We start from the raw sequence: 23,106 nt of genomic DNA, 5'->3' as shown, positions 1-23,106 counted from the left end.
CTGCTGTGCACTGCAAGAGGGACTTCTGCACTGAGAATCCACCTTCTGTCTTACTTGAGGCTTCAGTACGTCAACATACGGTCATTGGCACAGGAGCTGGATCTGTCAGTTTGTATCAGCCAACAGCTACGATTTGGGGAGAGACTCAGGTTTCATTTAGAACCAGATGCCATCCATTCGCAGTGCCAGAACAGGGGGAAAAACTCTAACTCAGACCTTGGACCTGATTTTTTGTTCATGTTAACAATCTGGTAGATGCAACGGGGCTTCAGACTGAGTGTAAATGTGATTAATTCCTACTTGAAGGCCCCTTTACAAAGCCACAGAAGCACAAAGCAACTTGAATATAAATTGGGTTTTTGGTGTATTCTGCAGCAAGTTGGTTATCTATAACCCATTCCTCTTCTATAACGGGCAGATGCTGCTGAAGTATGACAAACATGGATTCATTGCATTAATCTGGCTTCCCTCTTCATTTTGTCTGTTGTCTTTTGTCTTGTTCAAGGAATGCAAGAAGCACTCAGTAGTGTGGGTCCAGGCTGAAGAGGTCCCAGTGAACATGTCTTAGAATATCCCTAGCATAATTTCATAATGGTCCGTTTTGCTGGGCTACCGGAGTGAACAAACCACTAGACAAGGATAATCATGACAAATCAGATATAATTAATATTTAGGGATGCACCTATAAATAGGTAAAGGCTTCCTCTGTGTTTAACCGGCGTTCTAAACATGTTATAGACATGAGTGTTATATGTTAGTGCTTCAGGTGTTTGAATGGTTTTCACAAAATACTTTGTAATACAAAATGGGGTTTAAACCCAAACGCTTAATCTTTAGGTTGTTATTTTGGGGGTTTCATATTTATTTTGGGTTACATGTTTTTGGTTTCCCCCCCACACACAAAAAATAGACCCAACTTCTTCATTTGGGAAGGTTTGTTTTCTCTCCTTTTCTTCTCCTTGCCCATCTTCTCCAGTGGAAGAAGAGGAAAGGAGATGACTGAGGGGAAACTAAAAGTGAAAAATTCCACAGAACTTTTCAAGCCAAATAGAGAAGTGTATGGTTTTATTTTTACCAGCTCTAGTTATAAATTGTTGTAACCATATCTATAGAAGATGCTGGAGACATTTATAAATCATAATTCACACTGCAACCTGTCGAACATTGTCAGATGAAGTTGTTTCAGTTGGATTCAACCATCTCATTACTTTCCTTAAAAATGTGTCACTTTGCATCAAATTTTCTTTGGAAAACCAGCCTACCTGCTGGTGTTTGCTGCTAATCATGCCCATCAGTCAGGCAGCCAAGTGTTTAGTTCAGCAAGCTACTGAACTTTGTGGGATCCCCAGTTTCCCAAGTAACTGAATTTTTTAATGTTTTTGAAGTGGTTAGAGGCAAGTAGTCCTGGAAATCCCAAGGTTTGCATATCTCCAATGATAGTGCAGCTGAGAGGACTGCACAGCATAATTGACAGTGGAGAGAGCACTGCACAGAACATAGGCAACCTCGGAAAACCTGTAGCAGATTTCTTTGTTTTCCAGTGTTTCAGTCGATCCATTTGTACTACAGGAGTAATAATATTTTCCAGTCTTAAAGGAGTTTTGAGGCTCAATTAACTAAGAGGACCAGCATGCATATAATATTATTGCTGTTATGCAAATGCAAGGGCTACATGTATGGGGTGCACCCCCTGTCAGGCGGTGCTCCCTGTGTAGCCAGAGGGCAGGGGGGGCAGGCAGGAGCACCCTGCTAGGAGTGCCAGCTGGGGTGCAGAATTGGCCCCTGGGGGACACCCTCCGGGTTGCTGACTCGAAGCACCAGAGACCCATGTGCAAATGAAAAAAAATAGAACACTAAATGCAGAGTTTTGCCAAAGGTTTTTACGTAGGAAGAGCACAGCACACCCAGGAAAAGAGCATAAATGTTCTGGCAGATCACAGATTAAATCACACTAAAAAGTTAACATGCCATGAATGAGAATGCTGATGTCTTAACCGGTGATGCAATCCTAACCTTCAAATCACACAGAGCCAAACACATCCTGTTTTCTTTCTTTTCCAGATGAGAAACCTTTTGTGGTAGAAGATACATATTTGCTCTGCCCGGCACCTGTGTTACAAGAGGTTGGAATGTAAGTTCTTGTGGATCAGGGGTTCTCAACATTTTCAGATTCAAGGCACCCTTCAATAGACTAAAGGCATCTCTTGAAAAATGCCAGCTCTTCGCTTTTATTCATTTCTTGACTGTGGAAAAATAAGAAAGCAATTCTTCTGTTTCAGAGAATTCAGAAAGATCACAATAGGTCAGAATCTTTTTGATCCTACTGGAATCTCTGGTTTTCTTGTGCAATTCTTGCGTAGGTGTTTGCACATCTAACAGTGCTCATATGGCCCTGCACTCCAGGGTATCGCAGCCCTGTGTTATAGATGCTCACCAGTGATAAATACTGATTTGTCTGGTTCCTATTAACATCCAATTCTATGTTCTTTGTTCATCTTGGCCACAGTTTCTAGTCCCCACATTGCACCAACCCCTCCCCCCGCCCCCTAACCACAGTATGTTAGTCTGTCCAGAATGTTTTTCACCATCGCTGGTCAGCACAGATCAATATTTGGTCATGGCACACATTTTGGTGCAAGAACCAGCTACATCTTGTTTTCGTGACAAAGCATATGTAGATTTAGAAGCTCTCTTTGAAATTGTCTCAACCATCTAAAGCTAGGAATGCGGGATATGAGCAAGACAAACTCTTATGACTTTTCATGGAATTAAAAAAAAAAAAAAGGATTTATTTAAATCTGCTGGTTTTGTGGACCTGGGAGTTGGTTGGAGAGGAAGAAACACCTGGTTTAAGAGCAACCTTTAAAAAAAATACCAACCAGGTGTTGCACCTGCTCATCTTTTTTGTACACTGTTAATTGAAAGATTAAGGGCTCATTGATAAGGAGCATTGCAGAAATCCAAAATGATCTGCAGACTTTTCTTGCCCTGTATATCTAGCCTGTTGATCCACTTTAAGAGCTCGTAAAAATGTGATAAAACCCATATCTGTCTTTTTGTATCCCACTGTCCATTCCCCACTGCTTCCCCTATAGAAGCATCACCATAGTGACAGGGGACAGGCAGGTGCATTTCTAGTTTTCCCCTTTAGAGGTTTTGTGCTGCAGCCCATCTCCATAGTATCTGTCTTCTGTTTGCTTACATCGGCCAACAGGAAGGTCCCAGATGGACTCTATAGAGTTTTCTGCCTTCTTTTTCCTTCTAAGTTACGGGATTTCTGCTTTGGGTAGAGGTGTGCTGCATGCAAAATGTAAGAAAAATCTCTTCCCCGGGCCCCTGCGCAGCTTGAGGATTCTAGGTTCAAGGAGGAATCATTGTGTCTGATCCAAGGTGGCAAATTTGTTGTTGGGCTTTTTTTTTTGCAGGGAGGCAGCTCTGCAGGTGAGCATGAATGATGGCCTCAGTTTCATCTCAAGCTCTGTCATCATCTCCAGCACACACTGTGTAAGTCGTTTTGACTTGCCTTGACTTTGATTTTTTTAACTTATCTGTCAAACAGAATTGAACCATGTTTCTGTGTGGCACAAGTGAAAGTTATACAACATGTAGCTGCCAAAACTGCTCAGCTGTGGTCCACAAATGCTGCTGTACGAGATTAGGGGAAAAAACTGCCTTTTGTATCATTTCATCTTAAACCTGCTCAACAATTGCCAAGATTGTTTGGAGATACCATTAATATGAGTGTTTTCAGAGCTGACATGAAGACTCATTGATCTGGAGCTTACAAAGGCCTTTTTATTTCAGTTTGAGTTTCCGTTTCCTTCCAAGTGCCCTTTGCTGTCCTGGTGAAAGTGTGTGTGCGCACGCATGCATATACATGTTCATGCACACAGTCCCACCAACTTTTCCACTTTGTCATATGAGGCAATGCCCAAATACAATCAACATGGACTGTACAACTCCACTTTCAGATTTACATTTGCAGTATACAGTCAGGGCCAATGCTCATCCTGTGTAAATTGTCACTGTATTGGTTTACACCAGCTAAATTCCTGCTGCCAAGCTACGAACTGTGAGAACTGAACTTTGCCTGTGTTGTTCCATTCCTTTTCGAGGGGACAAAGAAATGTTTTCTCTTAATATAAAAACATTGATCTTTTGCCTTGGTGTCACTCCTGCATGAAGCTTCATGCAGAGGAGCTGTGAACATTTAAAGCCCTAGATTTATTGTGTTAAATACACTAGCTGAAAATAATACGTGAGAAAAAAATCTGATTTAAATTGTTGGTTTTCATCATAGTCTGTTGGGAAACTACAAGATAAGGTGATCAGAATCAGCTAGAAATCAGCAGATTTGGAATACGTTGAAGTTAAGAGGAAAATGTATATTCATTTAGTCTGTTTATTAATTCTGTAAGTGACAAACATGACACTGCATATCATATTTTTCAATGCTGCATCACTTTGAAGAAGGCTGCAAAGGCCTCAGTCCTGCAAATGCTGCTATGTGACAATAACCCCTGGCCTTCATTTAGTTTCATTCACTTCAAAGACTGCAAGACATTTTCAGAGCTGCTGTAGGTGACAGAACCACGCAGTGAGATGTCCTGCATGAGATTTCCTTCTCTTATTTTGCAAAGAAGCTGTGGGGCATTTATAAAGGCTGAAGTAAATATTTCCTCCATAGCAATTCACTATAGCTCTTTGTAGATGGCGCGAAAGAAAGAAGGGCCTTAGATTTGGAACAATGTCCGAACTGTACCCAAAACTCCTCTCATCTTTATATCTTCTGCCCCTCCCTCACTTCTAATGACAGCTCAGTGTTTGGCACACGGGTGCCCAATTCTCAGCTGCTTAACAGAAGCTTCAGTTTGTTGAGAGAGAGAGCTAAAAAAAATCGAGGTTTCATTTAGAAATTGGTGCTCACAGCAGCCATTTCATATGTCTTGGGGTATTCAGGTTAAAGCTAGCATGGGTATATGTGCATATGCTGCAGTTACACCTTCACTTGTAGTGGTATATCCAAACACATGGGAGAAAAGGGGAACAGAGACAAGCATGTGGGTCACTTGCAGGTTCTTTGTTGTAGTATAGATAATCTGTTACAGGCTTTCAAAACTCACCCCCCACCCCCAGTTATATCAATAGAGGGGTTAGACTGGAGGATTTGGGTTCTGGAATATCTGTCTACAAATCAAAGAAAAAACGAACTCCCGAGCACATGGGAAAACTGGGGAGAGGCCGTTCCAATGTACTCGGTTGACCTGCCTTGGTACTAAAATGTTACCAAGCGGTTGCTGAATGTATTGCATCCTTAAAAGATGGAGATTGTGCTTCTAGTTGTCATCTTTAGCACTTTTCTGGGCTTGTGGCTCTGATTACTGAAACACAGGACCAGCTCCTTAGCCAATGTCAGTTAGTGCAGCTCCTTTGATGGCATGTGGGTAGAGGCAGAATTTGATGTGTTGTGTAACTGATGCCATTCCTTACATTTTTTCCACTGAAAGTGTGAAATCTGCTACAATGTTTCATAGATGGAAAATGAGGAAAACATTCAAGAGATGAGGGGTAAGAGGCATACGTGCTGACGGGCTTGGTCTGCTTCCCAGTCGGTTTTGGAAAGATGCAAGTAAGTCCGGTACTGCAGCAGTACGGGACGTTGCTTGTCTTACCTCTGTCAGTCACAGCTAGCTTTTTTTTTTTTTTAATTATGACAACAGAGAAGTGTATATAATAGAGCTGAAACAGCCTTTGAGCTTCTAGCCGTGTGCTTTCAGAACTGGTTATCCCAGGCCAAATCTGGACAAGTACTTGTTTGCACTTACAACGGAAATTTGTCATTGGGACTGACTCAATTGATTTTGCTTTGATCATTAAGGGCTGATTTATATCACTCACAGATATATATCAGCCTAACTCCTCTGGTGTGAGTAGAAGTCGGTGGACCTCCTACGTTGGCAGCCCTGTACAAGCTTTTTTTTACTCCTCATGTTCATCTTTCTTCCTTGCATTTTCTAACCCTTGAAATGTTGTGGCAGACTTCATACTTTAGTGGGAGAAAATGCAAGGAATGGATTAAATTAGAACATGTAAAGTTGCCCTGGGTTGAGCCTGGTTTACTTTGTTGTCAGGGTATAAATGTTGCAGTAACTTCTGTCATCCACAGTTTCCTAGGCACTCATGAAACTGCAAACTTACTGAGTGCTCTGAGTAACAGCAGTAGTTGGGATTTAGGAGCCTAAATCCTAAAGTGGCCAAAGTCCCAAATGCTTCCCTTATACTCCACTGGAAATCTGTCTTTCAGAAGAAAAGGTAAGCATAGTTCATTTAACAAAAGAAAGAAAAAATAAAACATGAAGATCTTTTAAGACCCTTTTGTAGTTGAGGGTCTTACAGAATTTCCATTGTAAACTTTGTTTTGGAAAGATTAATGACCTAGAAACAAGAATGTGATCTGAACTTAATCTTGGCTCACAGAGCCTACGTTAAAAAAAAATTGTTTAAAATGGTCCATCTATTTCCAAGCCTGAAACATGAAATAGTCCATAGGAGGCCTGTGATTTTTGGGATTTTATTTTATTTTTCTTTCTTACAAGTCAATCGCAGACTGGATTTTCAAAAGAATTTTTTATAGGCAGGGAAGTTAGATACATACATGAGGCCACTTTAAATGTCTTGTGTTAGATATCAGTCCAGGATCGGATCAGAGGCGCACACATCCATTAACAAATAAACTGAGCTCCAAATGGAGGATTTTTGTCATGGCTAGGATGCAGGAATTGCAGGAGCCCAGCTGGACTTTGAGATTTCCTGCAGGGATAGCCCTTCGTGCAAGTTTCCACTGTCATTTGAGCATATCCTTCTGGAATCATTCAGAGGCATTAAAAATAGAAATCCACCCAGCCACTGCTACAGAGGAGACTTAACTTTAACACAGAAAACTGAGGAAAAGTCGGGCACCACATTCCCTACTGGTGTCAAGAAGTGACAAGGGTGTAGGTTGTATCCGTGTTGATCTAAGGACGTAGGCAGACAAGGTTCTTTGGGTGAATCCAATATCTTGGTCCTTTGGGTAAATCTGCTATCTTTTATTAGACCAACTCCAATAGTTGGAAAAAGAAGTGACAGTGCATTTCACATGGAATTTCACACCTTGCATTTCTGGACTTGAAGCAAAAAGTGCAACAAAGAAGTGCATGGCTACAGAGTGGATGGAAAACTATGGCATCTCATGGGTTTGATGGGAGATTTGTGGCAGATGAATGCAGACCTGCCTCCATTTTAGCTGATCCATCACTCCCACTCTGAGCAAACCATGATGTCCCAGTAGTCCTGTGCTCAAGGTGCAGAGTCGAGTTCTAAACTTCCTCAGAGTTTACATGCATGGGTGTTGAGAACTGATGCAGCGTTCTAGTTTAACCCCTAAAGAAGTGATGGGTTAGGTATGAAATCTGGATCCAGGCTTTCTCAAGGTTCAGGGCTTCTGGAATACTCTGTAGTTCTAGTTTCAGAAGCATGCTTTGCAATGACAAGATAAAACTGGGGTTGCTCAAGGAGAGCTTTGTCTGTGTTAAGTCAAATAGTCTGCCCCCTCATTATTACTGTCTCATGAATTTTTGTCTTTGTTGTGGCTTAGTATCATTTTGGATATTCAAAAACTCAAGGACTGAAGTTTATAACAGGAAACTTGGCTGGGCCATCTTGCACACTCACAAGACCATTTAAACGTCAAAGCAGTACTCCAGCTGCCAGAAGAAGAAAAGCAGTATCCTGGAGAGAGGCCAGGATGTCATACCCTCAATTTGCCAGGTTATAAAGTGAGCCTGGCCCAATTAATTAGCCAACGTTGTACACAGATGCTGAGAGCACTCCAGCAGGTCTCAGGCAGGCAGAGCAGAAGAAAGGGAGGTGATGGCAAAATCTGACCCAGTGAAACTAGACGTATCCATCCGATGAGTCTGGTGTCCCACTCCTATTTCCCCCAGCTGGTAGAGTCCTTGAAGCATAGACAAAAAAACAGCCTCTCCCAATCTCTTCTGGGTGGAGAGGAGCTTTAACCACTGGTGAGTTCAGACCATCTTGTAATTTCTGCTCCTCTGTGAAAGCTGATACAGAGGCTGGGGAGGTGGGTGGCATTTTTCCAAAAATAAACTGTAGGTGAAACCTTTCAGTGCATGTTCTCTGAGATGCAGTACTCGCCCTGGTAGTACTTCACTCTGGCACCCACTTTCTCATTTTGCAAGTGCACTAGAGCTGTCTGAGTGCTCCTTCTTGTCCCAGTAGCAAGCTGTTGTGTATTCTTTCAGGTCAGGTTCCCTTTTTTTCTTGAAAGGCATTGCAAGCTACAAATCAAACTACAGCTGGCCATCTCTTGGTAATACAGATTATAGGCATTAGGAAGCTGGGCTTATTTCAGCAACATCGCCACATGATGCAAGGAGGGTAGAAACAGAGGGATCAGTTCTGCCCTGCTGACTCTCTTGCAGTCCCATTAATGTTGAGTTGGGACCCTATAAGTTAGAGTGCATCACCACTGGCAAAGAGCCCATCAGAAAGAGGGAATGGCTGGAATGAGAGGTCCTGGAAAGCCTGTGCTGTTTATGCACTGAGCCGTGAGATAAGATGCCAGCACCTCCAGTGTGACAAGGCTCAGCTGGCTACAAGTATTTGATGAATTCATCTCTTTGGCTTGTTTGTCTTGGAAGATTTTTTTTAAGCTGCTTTTGCCATACTTCTGCTCTTTTAAAGAAATGTTTTTCTTTCATTTGAAATTTTTCCGGGCCCTGAGTAGAGAGCTGGGAAATGAATCCTTTCCATCAATATGGACGATGCTGAAGGATGTATTATGATAATATGACTTACGCCAGAAGGAACAAAACAGCATGGGCACAGAGGGCCAACGTGATTCTTTGCTTGGGTGAATTCAGAGCTGGTGAAAGGAGCCAAGAAAGTATAGCACTGGAGGCATTAATCCCTTGCATTGATGAAGAGCTAGTTCAGGGATGGTAAGGAAGAGTGGCCCTGTCCTTATGGTACTGCATGGGTACTGAGGAGACTGGGGTCATTTCTTGGCTCTGCCACAGCTTCCATGTGTGCTTTTCAACCAGTCACTTCATCTTTGTTTCTCAGTTTCCCTTGCAAAATAAGCAAAAGACTCCACTCTTTCTCCAATACTGTCTTGTCCATTTTGGCTGTAAGCTTTTGGGGCAAGGACTGTCTCCTCCTATGTCTACACAATGACTCGTGTAACAGGGCCTTCCTTTGCTGGGGCCTTAAAATGCTCTTGCAAAACAAATAAGAGTGCCCTCTGCACTGCCCACTAGCCCACTGGCTCTCCAACCAGAGATGGTGAGATGGAAGCCCTGGCCCTTTTCTGCATTAGTACTTTATTACGTATTTCTGTTGCAGTAGCATCTGGGAGCCCAACTCTAGGATCAGAGCCACATCGTGCTACACACTCAAACAACAAAACAGAGGCCCTGTTCCAGGGAGCTTGTGATTTAGGTATGTAGGGCAGAGACCCTCCTTCTCACCTACTGGAATGTCCTTGATCCCAGCTGCCTGATCTATTCTAGTGTCCTAAAAGGGTGCACATCTTTACAGCTGGGGGTTGGTGTTGGCTTTACAGGCAAAGATGCCTTAGTTCTCTGCTCCTGAGGCCTTTGTGCTGCGTGCTAACAGAAGTATCTGATGGCTGTGTGGAGCCCCAAGTGTGTACAGTCTATTGAGAAAACAATAGGACACACTTGCAAGCCCACCATGGCTTTATATATTTTCATAGACCATGAAAGGCTGTGATTTCCCATTCTTGCTGCCATGACCCGGTTCCTCACTCCTGCATTTAACATTTGGTTGACGTGGGACCTTTTTAACACGACCGCAATAAAGAATACACTCTTTTCCATTTTAAAGAAAAGAGGCTTCCTATGGCTTTGGGTCCTAGTAGTCTGGAACTTAACATCTAATATTTATGTTAATGATATTATCAAACTTTTCCCCATTTTCCAGCTTTATCTGACAGGGTGGGGTGTATTTATCGAGTGACAGCTGATCATTCACAGTGGGATGTTCAAAAGTGGCTTTATTCTGTTCCCACTGCAGACACTGGGATTGTTAACTTGAGTGGCAGCACAGTTAGGCTTTTATTAAGCTGAACCTGCAACCCTAGTAGTGTAAGAAGCAAGTGCCCCAAATTCTGTGTGAGCTGAGCTTTGTCAGCACCTTTCAGGTCTAAATCCTTAATGGATCATTGCAACGTCCTTTGTGATTGACCTCGGCATGGTGCCAGTCTCACATTCCAAGTTGCATTGTGCCACCCCACCTAACCCAAGAGGTACATAATCCCACCAGAGGAAATGCCTTGCTGGACTTGGTCCTTGCCACAGGTGATGACCTGGTGAGGGATCTGTGTGTGCTCGGCTACCTAGGCATTAGTGGCCATTGTCTGCTTGAATTTGCTATCCAGCACAGAGTGGTGAAAGCAAGCAGTAAAGCAAAAGTCCTTGACTTCAGGAGGCTGATTTCAATGAACTAAGGAGATTAGTAAGAGAGACACTGGGGACTCGGAGCCTCAATGAGATGGGAGTCCAGGACAGGTGGTTGTTCCTTAAGGAAATGATCCTCTGGGCTCAGAGGGAGTCAGTCCCAACGTGAACCAAAGGGGGCAAGAGTGCTAAAAAGCCCCCTTGGCTCAGTAAAGGCATCCAGGAGGGCCTGAGGGGAAAAAAGGTGGCATACAGTCAGTGGAAGCAAGGGGCAGTTGCCAAGGAGGATTACACCTCCGTTCCTTGTGATTGCAGGGAGGTGGTTAGGAAGGCCAAGGCAGAGGTGGAACTAGGGTGGGCGCCCAGAATTAAGGATAACAAAAAGTCCTTTTTCAAATACATAGGGAGTGAGAAAAAGGCACCAGGTAACATGGGGCCTCTACAGGACAGGCTTGGTAATCTGGTGTTGGCAGCAAAGGAAAAAGCCAGTCTTTTCAACAAGTTCTTTGCCTCCATATTTCTCAGCAGGGGCCGAGACAACTCCCCCACCAGGATTACAGACAGGCTCAGTGGACATGGCACCATGCCTAGGGTCAGGGACGATTTAGTTAGGGAACTTTTGGAGGGGCTGGATGTGTTTAAATCAGCAGCTCTGGATGCTCTTCGTCCAAGGGTACTGAGGGAATTGGCGGAGGTCATAGGAGGGCCCCTAGCACAGCTGTATGAGTGCTCGTGGTGCTCTGGCCAGGTCCCAGAGGACTGGATAAGGGCCAATGTGGTCCTCATTTACAAGAAGGGGAGAAAGGAGCACCCAGGTAACTATAGGCCAGTCAGTCTCACCTCGGTCCTTGGGAAGACCTTTGAGGAAATTATGAAGGAGCACATCTGCAGGGGCCCAGCATGGGAAGTAACGCTCGGGGATAACCAACAAGGGTTCACTGTGGGCAGATCCTGCCTGACCAAACTTGTTTCTTTTTACAACCAAGTCACAAAGTCCTTGGTTGCGGGCGTTGAGGTAGATGTCATCTACCTGGACTTCAAGAAGACCTTTGACACTGTTTCTCACCCCATTCTCATAAATCAAAGGTGTCCATCCTTTTTGAATGTGGGGCCAGATCATGAACTTTTTATCACCTAGCAATCCATATTCAAAGACCTCACAGGAAGCAGTATTGCATCACCACCCCCCCCAAAACAAAAGTACAGTGTTTACTTTCATTTCTCATCGCAGCACCTTGGGCCTCAGCAAACAGTTTGGAGGGCTGCATGGTGTCCCATGGGCCATATGTTGGACAAGTCTGTCATAAATAAATGAGGAGACTAACACTGATTCCTCCACAGTCAGATGGGTCGCCAGTTGGCTGGGTGGTTGTACCCGGAGAGTGGTGGTGCATGGGTCATTTTCGACCAGGAGGGATGTGGGCAGTGGAGTTCCCCAGGGCTCAGGCCTGTGCTATTCAACATCTTTATCAGCAACTTGGAGGTGGGCATGGAAAGCATGCTGTCCAGATTCGCTGATGACACAAAGATGCAGAGAGAAGTGGGCACACTGGAGGGGAGGGACAGAATCCAACTAGATCTGGACAGGTTACAGGGTGGGCAGATGAGAATAGGAAGGAATTCAACGCAGACAAGTGCAGGGTGCTGCATCTAGGGAGAAGGAACCTGAAACATACCTATAGGCTGGGGAGCTCCCTTCTCAACCACACCATGGCTGAAAGGGATCTTGGAGTCATTAGATACTGGGCTTTCCACATATCTAATGACTCAGATGCATCACAAGCAGGTCCAAGGAGCTGATCCTCCCCCTCTATGCGACATTGGTCAGGCCACAGTTGTAGTACTGCATCCAGTTCTGGGCACCCCACTTCAAGAGGGATGTGGCTAACCTTGAGAGGGTCCAGAGAAGGGCCACTCACGTGGTCAGGGGGCAGGGCAGGCCCTATGAGGATAGACTAAAGGGCCTGAATCTATTTAGCCTCCACAAGAGAAGACTGAAAGGGGATCTGGTCGCCATCTATAAACTCACAAGGGGGGACCAGTGGAAAATAGGTGAGGCTCTGTTCCCCCGGGCACCACCTGGGATAACAAGGAATAATGGCCACAAATTGTTGAGAGCAGGTTCAGGCTAGATATCAGGAGGCATTACTTTATGGTTAGGGTGGCCAGGCTCTGGAATGGGCTCCCAAGGGAGGTGGTGCTCTCCCCTCCCTTGGGAGTCTTCAAGAGGAGGTTGGATAAACATCTGGCTGGGGTGTTATGATCCCAGGACTCATTCCTGCCCAGGGGGTCGGACTTGATGATCTATTCAGGTCCCTTCTGACCCTAGTAACTATGAAACTAGTAACTATGACACCCCATGTAACAGCATAATATTGTTGACGTGAATAAGGGAGATGGGTTTGTTGGTTGTGTTTTGGGTTGTTTTTTTTTAATTTCCAGCACTCTGAGCTGCATGTACTGTAGCTGTTTGTACTAAGGTCTTTTGTAGCTGCATGCTCATATTGATTGGATGCTGATACCTAATGGAGTGGGTTCTACGAGTTCAACTTCTGCAGGTGGCATTTGGTCAGGCAGCTGGTTATGCCATATGAGAGAGGTGTCAGCCCCAGACCCTGTGCAGCCTCTCCAGGGGAATGATTCTGACCAACAGAAAGGCTGCAGGGCAGGTGATCAGGAGTGCTGTATATAGAGTGACTGTTTTCAATGTTGTATAACTTATCAAGTGCAAAGAATGAAAAAGCACCTGTATCCCATCCTGGGTTTTGAATGACTAGAACTGAAATGCAATGATATGGAACCCCATGGAGCCAATTTTACACAGCCTCTTTTCAGATCAGATCCACCTTTGAAACTAGCTAATCCTTACACCTCACCATGGCAAGTATCATCCCCTCTTGTTCCTCAGTTGGGCAAAGAAGTTGCATGATGTGCCACAAGCTGAGAAGGAAGCCAGCAGCAAAATGATAACAAGAAGTGCTCATGCCATAGGACTGTGATATCTCTTTCACAGAGGGAAAGGCTGCTTCTGGTCCAGATTCTTCCTGGCAAAGGCACTTCAGAGGGTGGCTGGCAGAGTCAGAAACACTCCAAAGAAGAATTGATCATGGTCCCTGATCAAGAAAGAGCAAGAACTTTTTAAAATGTTTTTGTATATACACATGCACACGTGTGTGTGTGCACGGACAAATGCACAAGCATGCACATCAAACAGACTGCTTGCTAAGAAGGTCTTTCAAGAGGGAGATTGTGTAATGCAGGAAGGAAGAGTCCCACTCAGCTAATGGGTTCCCCAACTGCTGCCAAGTTCCCTGACACGGTGTCTCCGAAAGAAGCCAGGGCAGGAATTAAAGCAAGGCTTTGTTCGTTTTGCATAGTGCATCCAAGACAGAAGAAGCCACTAGTGACCTGTTGCGCCAGCAACTCCCAGAATCAGAACTGAGCGGAAGCTGAAATCGTGGGATTCCAGCGGCGCGGTAAAACTTAACTGGCAGCTTGGATCCTTATGTTACATTGCTGCAGAGTCCCTGCCTTTCTAAGCACAAAGATAAAAGAACAAATGATTCCTTGCAGATCTGGAAGGGACTTTCTCCAGCCATTTGCACCCCAGGCACAGGGAGTCTTGCCTCAACTAACAGACAGTATAAAGTATGGGATGGATCAGAGGGCCACTAGTGGGGCAGGAAACCCTTTCATTTGCAGATTGATGGTTCAAACTGTCTTAGGTTGGTAACTAATGAGAGTGGTGGTTGTCTGCCATTTGCTCATGGCCTTTGAGACCAGCCTGGTTCATTGTGGGCATCTGCCTGTGTCACAGTAGCCACCTTTCTAAATAGTCTCACCATGGATTAAATTAAGCCAGAGAATTAGGGCAGATTTCATATTCCAGGAGGTAAGCAGTAAAAGAAATCTTGGCCAACAGTTGTCAAGGTCAGGCCTAGATATGTGCTTCAGGACTTCTTGGAACTGTATGACTGAAGTAGGTAGGTATGTTGCAACTAACACCATCTTGGAGAAGAGAGGGAAAACTTGTGGATTTATGGACTAATGAAGCTGGTAATGCCACCAACTTGAACAGGAGGTGATGGTGATGAACAGTGACATTGTCTGGAATATTTGGTGAAATATAAGTTGAGAAATGGGCCAATGTCTTCAGAAAATACAAGAGCCGGACTTAGGGACTGATTCTTCTTTTGCACATACTGAGTTCAGGACCCAGTGAAGACAGGGGGGGAAAGGAGAGTGTCCACCCAATATTCAATGTCTTAAAAAGAAGATTTGCAACTGCTGGCACACCTGCCTGATGCTGTCATTCATATAAATGGTTTCTACAGCCATTTAGAAGATGGAAGAAACCTGGACCATTCACAAGTATTAAGCAATAGTGGGAGAATTTGATCTTTAAACAGGAAAAAGAAGAAAAAAGAAGGTTAGTAAATCAAAAAGATGTTGCAAACTACACTAAAAACAATAGCCCCTGCAGTCCAGGGCTATTTTCTGTTTAGAAGCAATATGATTTACCTGTAAATTGAGTTTTTCAATTCTGACTCTGTTCTGTGTTGCCCAATTAATTCTCTGTCTAGTTATCAGTGTTCCTAAGTCTGCAGGTAATTAAAGTGCCTGCACTATTGTATCAATAGAAGCTTTGTGAAACTACAAACTACATTTAATAAGCACTGTCTTGGGTCCTTGACCTGTATATTATTAGCTGTAAGAGTGCTGGAATGAAACAACAAAGCACATTTTCTCCAGCTTGTTTTTAAATTAAATTACTCCTTAATAATTTTATGCTGCAAATAATAATATGCATTGGAAATTTTCTGGCTATACCATTCACACTAGGAGTTAAGTTGCTGACATTGTTCTGCATCATGCACAGCTAGACAGACCATTTTATAGCACCCGCAAGTATGCACAGCATTCTGCAAAAAGCCAACCCCTAACATTTCGAATTTCCAAATAGAGACAAAAAGTTGAAATTTTTAAATACTTTCAGTGTGGAAATTTGGGGGAGGGAGGGAATTGGAAACCTCAGATATTTTTGTTTGGATAATGTGGAACTGTTTCCTTCGAGTTCTGTTGAATCATTATAAGATATTATTCATGCTCAAGTGAAAGGGGGTTGGACCCAATGATCTCGTGAGGTCCCTTCCAGCCCCTAACATCTGTGAATCTATGATACATGAATGTAATACTAATTATAAGTAACATGGAAGTGTTATATTAATATATGACCTGAGAGTTTAACAAAGTTCATTGAAAAAGTAAAATCAAAGAAAAATATTTTATGTTTTATAAGTATTCTGCATTATTGAAGCATTTTGACATTATCAGAACAAGAACATTGAAAAAATTTGAAACCACTTTCCTGTTGAATATTTTTTCTGTTTTAATTTGCATTCTTCTCAAGCAAATCCCAGAACGTCATTCTCCCGCTGTACTTGGCCTTGGTGAGGCCGCAGCTGGAGTACTGCGTCCAGTTTTGGGCTCCACAATTCAAAAAAGATGTGGAGAAGCTTGAGAGAGTCCAGAGAAGAGCCACGTGTACGATCAGAGGTCAGGAAAACAGGCCTTATGATATGAGGCTGAGAGCTATGGGACTCTTCAGCCTGGAGAAGCGCAGGCTCAGGAGTGATCTGATGGCTGACAATAAGTTTATAAGGGGTGCTCATCAGGATCTGAGGGTACATTTGTTCACCAGAGCACCCCAAGGGATGATGAGGTCGAATGGTCATAAACTCCTCCAAAACCGTTTCAGGCTGGACGTAAGGAAGAACTCCTTTACTGTCCGAGCCCCCAAGGTCTGAAACAGCCTGCCATCGGAGGTGGTTCAAGCACCTACATTGAACGCCTTCAAGAGCAAATTGGATGCTTATTTTGCTGGGATCCTATGACCCCAGCTGACTTCCTGGCCCTGGGGCAGGGGGCTGGACTCGATGATCTTCCAAGGTCCCTTCCAGCCCTAATGTCTATGAAATATAGATGGTTTTTTCCAGTAGAAAAATTCTTCTGAGGAAAAATATCTTGATTCATTGTAGTCTTGATCCTAAAATTGTTCTGTACAAGGAAAGAATCCACCTGCAGGGACCTAACTTTGAGACTGGAAGCACAGTGGTGAATGTCAGGAGAACAGAAAGGTTTGTAGGGGTTTCCCATCACTCTAGTCTGGTTTCTAATCTACCTAGAATCTGACATGACTGGGGAAAGAGAAGACATTCCAGAACATACTTGGTTATTTCCCTTCCTTTGCTGTCCCGTGAAATATTAAGCCCATTCTAACTTTTACTGACCATCCTTGCACAACCTTTTTACTTTCACTTCTGTTATTTTCTGTTACTTCATTTGGTTGCCTGAATTAGTCCTAGGCACAACCTTGCATCGAACGAGTATATGCACAAGAGGTTTATTTCAGAATACAGGCGCCCCATTGCTGATTCAAGCAAAAGGAAGTTACGGCTCTCTTCTTTCCAAAATTGGAATGTCCACAAGGAGATTTGGCTGAAAAGGTGTGAATTCTAACCAATACATACACTGCAGTAATTATAGATCATCCCTAAAAGAATTGGTTTGAGGTGTCCGTTTATTCGTTTTCTTTGCCCAGTGCTTTAGTCTGGAGAGCAAAGAGGCACTCACTTAATGCTAAGGTGAAATTAAAGGGTTGGGAGATATTAATGACCTTGGGTCATGGCCGTTGGATGTGATAATAAAGTTACTCGTCCTCTGTGGGAAGAAAGTGCGGAGATGTAGCTACGGCGAGGCCCTGCTCACTTAATCTCTGCCGCTTCTTGCTGTGAAGCTGATAAAATTGACATCTGGGGTCTGATCAGACTTCAGATAATGTAAAGTATCAGCATGACTAGAGCAAGAGTGAGCAGTCCTGCTGCTGTTTTTAACCTGTAGCATAGAAAGGATGGGTCGTCAAATACTAGGGCTTGTCTGAGGTTTGCCTAGCATGAGGAGTGAAAGCAATTGTGGAGCATTCTGTCCATGAGGACGGTGTGTGGTATAGGTGGCTGGAAAATGGAACAGGAGTTGTTTTGGCCCTGTGCGGCTGGCTTGCATTCACACCAGCTACCTGGAAGTCATCATGAGACTTATCTAAAAGCTACCAAAAGACACTGGGTTGGATGCTACTGATTCCACCCTTGGTTCTGCTACCACCTTCCTGTGGGCCTCTGGGAGGTCACAAGAAGGGACCGATTTTGCGAACACTTAAGGCACAGGCTGAACTTGCCTCTTTTGAGCAACCCTGGTAAAGTAAAAATTAAGCTTTTGGCTATTTGCAGGATAGGAACATTAGTTTCTTTTACCAGCAGTCCCTGTAACACATGTAATCCCTCTTTTTTCTCCTGCCATTCATGTGCTTCATCTCTCTAGATTGTGAGCTCTTCCAAGGCACTGGCCATCTATGATGATGTGTTTGTCAGCCCCTAGCTCAATCCGGCTTGGGTGAGGCATGATTTTGAAATAAAAGCAACAGTGTACATTGGTCCCAAAGCCATATAGAGAGCGTCTTGTCTTCTTTCAAATTCAAATGGGCTTTTTCCAGAGGATATATCACTTCATAGCGAGGTAGAAGGGGGTTCAGAACACATATACCAGATTAGTGAGAGCAGGTGTTTCATGACCAGCTCCTCTGTTGAGGTTGGCAGCCTTTCAAGAAACTTCACATAGTGCGTGATCAAAGTGTGCTGGAATCTAAAAACAGCCCATTCAGTGAAATTTCATTTCTTTTTTATTAGGCCAGACTGTTTCAGCTATATTAAGAAGGAGAAGTTGCTGCACGTTTGATAAAATAGAAACCTCAGCTTCTGCTGAGGACAGTCAAAGCCATCCTCAAGGGAGCTAAGGAGAAATGGAGCACATTTAGTTCAAAATAAGAGCTGCCCAAATCTCTGTAGTGAGCAGAGGCAGGACCATCCATTCTTCTGTTGACCAAAATAGGAAAATAACCTGCAAAGGGGTTCTCTGTCTCTGTCAAGCGAATTTGTATTCCCTCCATCCGTGGACACTTATTCAAAGCTGTGGGTGAGTATTTCAGAAACATCAGTTTAACTCTCCTCCCCCTGGAAACTCGGATGGGTTCCAGTGGGAGGTCCTGACCTACCTTGCTAAATTGCCCCCCACACAGAAAATGCAAAAGTGAGGGAAGCAGTGTGGGAGTCAGGAGATGTGGATTCGGTTCCCACCTCTGCCACTGCCCAGTAGACAAGTCACCCTGTTTCTCTGTACCTTCATTTCCCTGTCTCTGAAGTGGGAACAATGATCCTGTCCTCTTCTGTAAAAAGTTGGGATATAATGATAAAAAGCACCATATGAGGTATGATTCCTTGGGAAGTTTAAATGCAGAAACGAATTTAAGTGTCACTAGTTTGCGTGGAAATTAAAATTCATATTTCACAGGAAAGCTGAAGGTGGTGTAAGATCTCCTGGTTGGAATAGTTCATTTTGTGCAAATTAGGCTCAGACAAAAGTTAAAACAGTCTATTTACCTTGATGCTGTCTAGTGTCAAGCAGGATGTTGAGTTATGTTTCCTTCTGGTTATAATATTTCATATTTCACAGGAAGATGGTGCCATGGATGCTCTCCTGGGCAGGAAATTCTCTTGAATAATAAAGATTTTTTTTTGCAAATATCTAGTTGGTCTAATAAAAGATATCATCTCTGCCACGAGTTCTGATTCCTTTTGCCTGTAGACCAACAATCTGTATCCCTGAAATTAGTTTGTGTGGTCTTTTCTGCATTAGCAAATGTATCTGTTGTCTAGTCAAGTTGGAGTACAGCTATTGGGCATCTCTGTATCTGTGCTAATAGCAGTGAAGCAGAAGAGAAGTGTGTTCTCCAGGAAGATTACATAATTAGGAAGTTAATTTACATGTAATAGTATCTTTGAGGATTTTATTCATTGTCTTCCACTGCCAGTATCATACTGCAACAGTGTTTGGCTCTGCCGGACTCCTTGGAAGTGAATGTAAGGCTTCAAGGCACAGCTGCCCTACTCTTGCGTCCAGCCTATTTGTGTCAAACCCCTTGTGTCAGTATCTTAACATGTGAAATCTGCAGCACAATACCGTCCAAGGTAGAGTCTTGCTTTTTTTTCTTCTGCTGCTGTTCTATGTTATTATTCACTATAATAGAAAAGCCTTTTAAAGGCTCCACTCCAAGCATTGTTTGGGCATTTCTAGTATTATCCAGGAGTAAATTACAGGAGTTTTATGCCTAGCCTAGAACTTGGCAAGAGCTGTCTCAGCAGCTTCTATTCATGCCTGCTGTTGTTTTAAGCTGGGTCTCTCCTGCCAGAAAAGAAGGCATCTTTTATCTCAGGATGGCTAGCTGAAGTGAGACTTCATTCCCCCTGGAGACAAGGCACCATTTTTTTGCATGAATTAAACTAGAGGTACTCCGATGTGAGTTGGGATCAGCACTGTACTTACTCCCTGAAGGGAGGTGAAAACTACCTGTGTTGAGGAGGCTGTTTGACCTTTAGGAAAACGCAGCCATTGATATGAGAGAGGGGAAAACACTACTTAATGGCTCTGCCTGTGTCTCTGCCATTCTAGGACAAAGGTTTAATTCTGTCTCCACTGATACCTGCAGGACTACACTTGTGTAAACCATCTCTTGAGGTTCTTCCATTGACCTCTAGGATTTAGATCAGGCCTAAAGTGTTTTCTAGGGCAGGGACAGAGTACAGAACTCCTCCTGAGATAAAGCTTCAGAAATGCAGTTTTATCTTGGTTAAAGACACATTAGCTATCGATGCATTTGTTCTGGAGTGTGCTGTATACAGCATGAACAGCACACTCAGTCATTTAGAGCTGTGAAATTTTAAAGCCAGTGTTTATCAGGGCAGTATGTTTGATGGCTACATTAGGCTAACTCCTGCAGTGCTTTTCAAGGCTGTACTGAGGAAGAAATGCAAGATTTTGCATATGGAGCCCTTCCATATCTGCAGGGCTGATTCATTGCTTTGAGCTACAGTGTAACATCTGGCTGCATCAGATGCTTTGCATAGAAACAGATGTGATGGAGCGTGTTTGCAGGCAATTCAAAAGGAAAATCTAAAAATAAATTGCGGTTAAAAAGACAATAAAAAGAAGAAAAAATGTTTAGTTTTTCTTTGTTCTTTAGCATCAGATTTCAGGTTGGTAATGAAAAGATGTTTCCATGAGTTATGAAGAGTCACAAGAGTAAAGGGAACAAACGACAAGAACCTCCAAACTACTACTTTGCTTCTACAGTAGCTAAAGCATTAAGGGTCAGATTTTTGATGTGCTCAGCCTATGGCATCTCTGACCGAATGTACAGAAGATAAGAGTCTATGCTGTGTCTGCAAGAGTGCAACACCGAACACATTGCAAGGGGGAGTATGGCCAGTGATAGTTTGCAGCCACCTATTTTCCTTCCCAATTCTGGGCTAGTGCAGCAGCTCCTGGTAGATTCTTCTTTTGTGGAAGAACCAGCTTGGCCTGATCTGATTTTTCTCAGAATTATTTCTAAAGCAAAGATGGTTTTGCAAAGCTCTCCTGACCCAGTTTTCTGTTGGCAAAGCTCACGCTTCTGCCAAGAGCATCTGTCATGCACCTAGTGAATTAAAGCTATTTTAGTAAATACCTGCATGCCACAAACTTTAAAGTTCTCAAGCTCAATGTGATGTCACAGAAACATCAATAAGAAGTTATCTTGGGGGTTGGGAGGGGTTGTTCCCCCCCTTTATTCCCCCAGTTATTTGTTTTGCTTTTCTCTGTGTCTGGTTCTTAGATCAAAATTATCTCATCTGCGCTTTTGCCAAGATTAATAACCTGCTTGCTGATCCCAAGATAGCCAGATGATACCAAAGAGGAATGGCACAGGAAAGTTGGTTTCTCTTAGGAAGCTAAGAGCACGTACTTCAAATTAAACCTGGAAGCAATGGAAAATCATTCATTTTCTGTTTGGATTGTCACAGTGCATTAGAGAGGGCAAGAATTCTCAACCTGTGAACTGCAAAAAGGTGACAGAGGATTTCCCTACCTCTGTCCTTTCTGGGGAGCTAAACTGGAGAATGGTTACAGATGTGTGGGAAGAGGGATATTCGGAGAAGCAGGAATTCTGGAATGAGAAAAGCTGAGTGGTGTGTATGAGCACCATTGCCCTCTAACGGCAGGTAGGAGGTCTGCCAAAATCTGAGGCCTTGTTTCTACCCTGCTGAAAGCTAATAACGATTCACTTTGAGCTCTACCTTTCGGAGCAGAAAGATGTGGTGTGCAGTTATGCAACAAATGCAGAATCTTCAGTGCTTACACAATAGTACCAATATGTGTCTTGTATTCTGAGTTTTTGGGAGCCAAGGTAGTCTTTTGCCTTGAAAACCCATAGGGTGCATCCACACATGCAAGCATGTGTGCTTGCAGCAGCTCAAATAGAAACAGTGCAAATTTGATCCAGGGCTTTTTGCCTCAGCACATGTGCCCAGACATGCACTTTGGTGTGGGCCAAATTGTGCCACTTGGGGCAAAATAACTCTGCCTGGCTCCTCCTAGATCTGCAGCCAGGGGGAGCTAGAGCCCGGACCCCAGCAGTATAAAAAGCTGCCCTGTCCTGGCCCCATCAGTACAGAAAGTTGCCCTGTCGAGTAGCTTGGGGCTACTTGCTCTCGGGAGCTTCTGGGGCTCACCCAGCTGGTACCTGGGGACACTACAGCTTGTGCCAGCTGGACTGCTGAAGCAGCCCTGAGAGTTCCCTGCACCCTTACCCACTGCAGCAGTCTGGCTGTGGAGGCTGCTGCCTGGCTGTGACCTGCTGCCACCTGCCAGACCCATATGGGGACTGCACAGCCAGCAGAGGCATCTGTCCCTCTGTGCCAGCTGCCAGTGGGCTGTGGCTGCAGAGTTGGTCTTTGTGCAGCACTACTGCCACGTGTGCCCCTGCCCAGCAATCTGAGCAGCTATCGCCTGGAAGATGTTCCGGGTGTGGTGGCCTGCTTTGAACTGTCAAAGCATGTCCTCCTGGCCCCAGTTGGCCAGGAGGTCAGCCACCTTCAGCTGGGTCCAAGGTGCCAGCTCTGAGCAGGCAGGGTCTGGCCACTGGCTGCCCTAGCAGGTGTTCCTTATTGGGAAAACTGAAAAATCCCTGATTTTAAAAAAAAAATCCCGAAGTCACTCTAGGGGGTGGTGGGGAGAGAGAGAGGGTGATCTGTTGGGCAATGTTTTATTGATATAACTACAATGTTAAAGCAGTTTGGAAGCCTGCCAGTGTCTCTATCATCATAATAAAATGAATTCTAAATACCTATGTTTTGCTGCCCCCCACACAGGAATTACAGCCCCCCCCCAACAGGGGCCAAATGGCCCCCAGAGGGGCTACCACCCCCACCACAGGACCCACATGCAATACCCTGCTTGCTCCCCCAGCCCCTGGATTGCTGCCCCGCCTGGCCCCATCCCCCACTAGTTCCTGCAGCCCCCTGCAATGCCTGTCCTACCCCCTGCTCCTCCAGACCAGGCCCACTGGCAGTGCCCCCTAGTGCAGCACAGGGCAACAGGGCAGCTGTCACCTGGCACCGCGCTGTTGTGGGGAGGAGGGGGCACTGGCCCTGACAGCAGCTGGAACTGCCAGGTTTTTTTTTTCTTCTTGTTGTTT

At 44.3% G+C, this 23,106-nt stretch overlaps 1 protein-coding gene across 2 annotated transcripts in view; it reads left to right on the top strand.

Moving 5' to 3' along the window:
• The window catches only part of ANTXR1 (ANTXR cell adhesion molecule 1), a 155,151-nt gene that overhangs the window by 57,980 nt on the left and 74,065 nt on the right, over positions 1 to 23,106 (top strand). For both annotated transcript variants that reach the window (XM_090051159.1, XM_090051158.1), the window contains exons 11-12: positions 2,062 to 2,131; positions 3,426 to 3,504. In XM_090051159.1, the coding sequence (XP_089907285.1) occupies positions 2,062 to 2,131; positions 3,426 to 3,504 (149 nt within the window). The remainder of the gene's footprint in view (positions 1 to 2,061; positions 2,132 to 3,425; positions 3,505 to 23,106) is intronic.

Source organism: Crocodylus siamensis, chromosome 6 (genome assembly GCF_052110815.1).
Source record: "Crocodylus siamensis isolate JL-2025a chromosome 6, ASM5211081v1, whole genome shotgun sequence".
In the NCBI taxonomy this organism is placed as follows: domain Eukaryota; kingdom Metazoa; phylum Chordata; order Crocodylia; family Crocodylidae; genus Crocodylus; species Crocodylus siamensis.
This window is presented reverse-complemented; position numbering and strand designations above follow the sequence as displayed.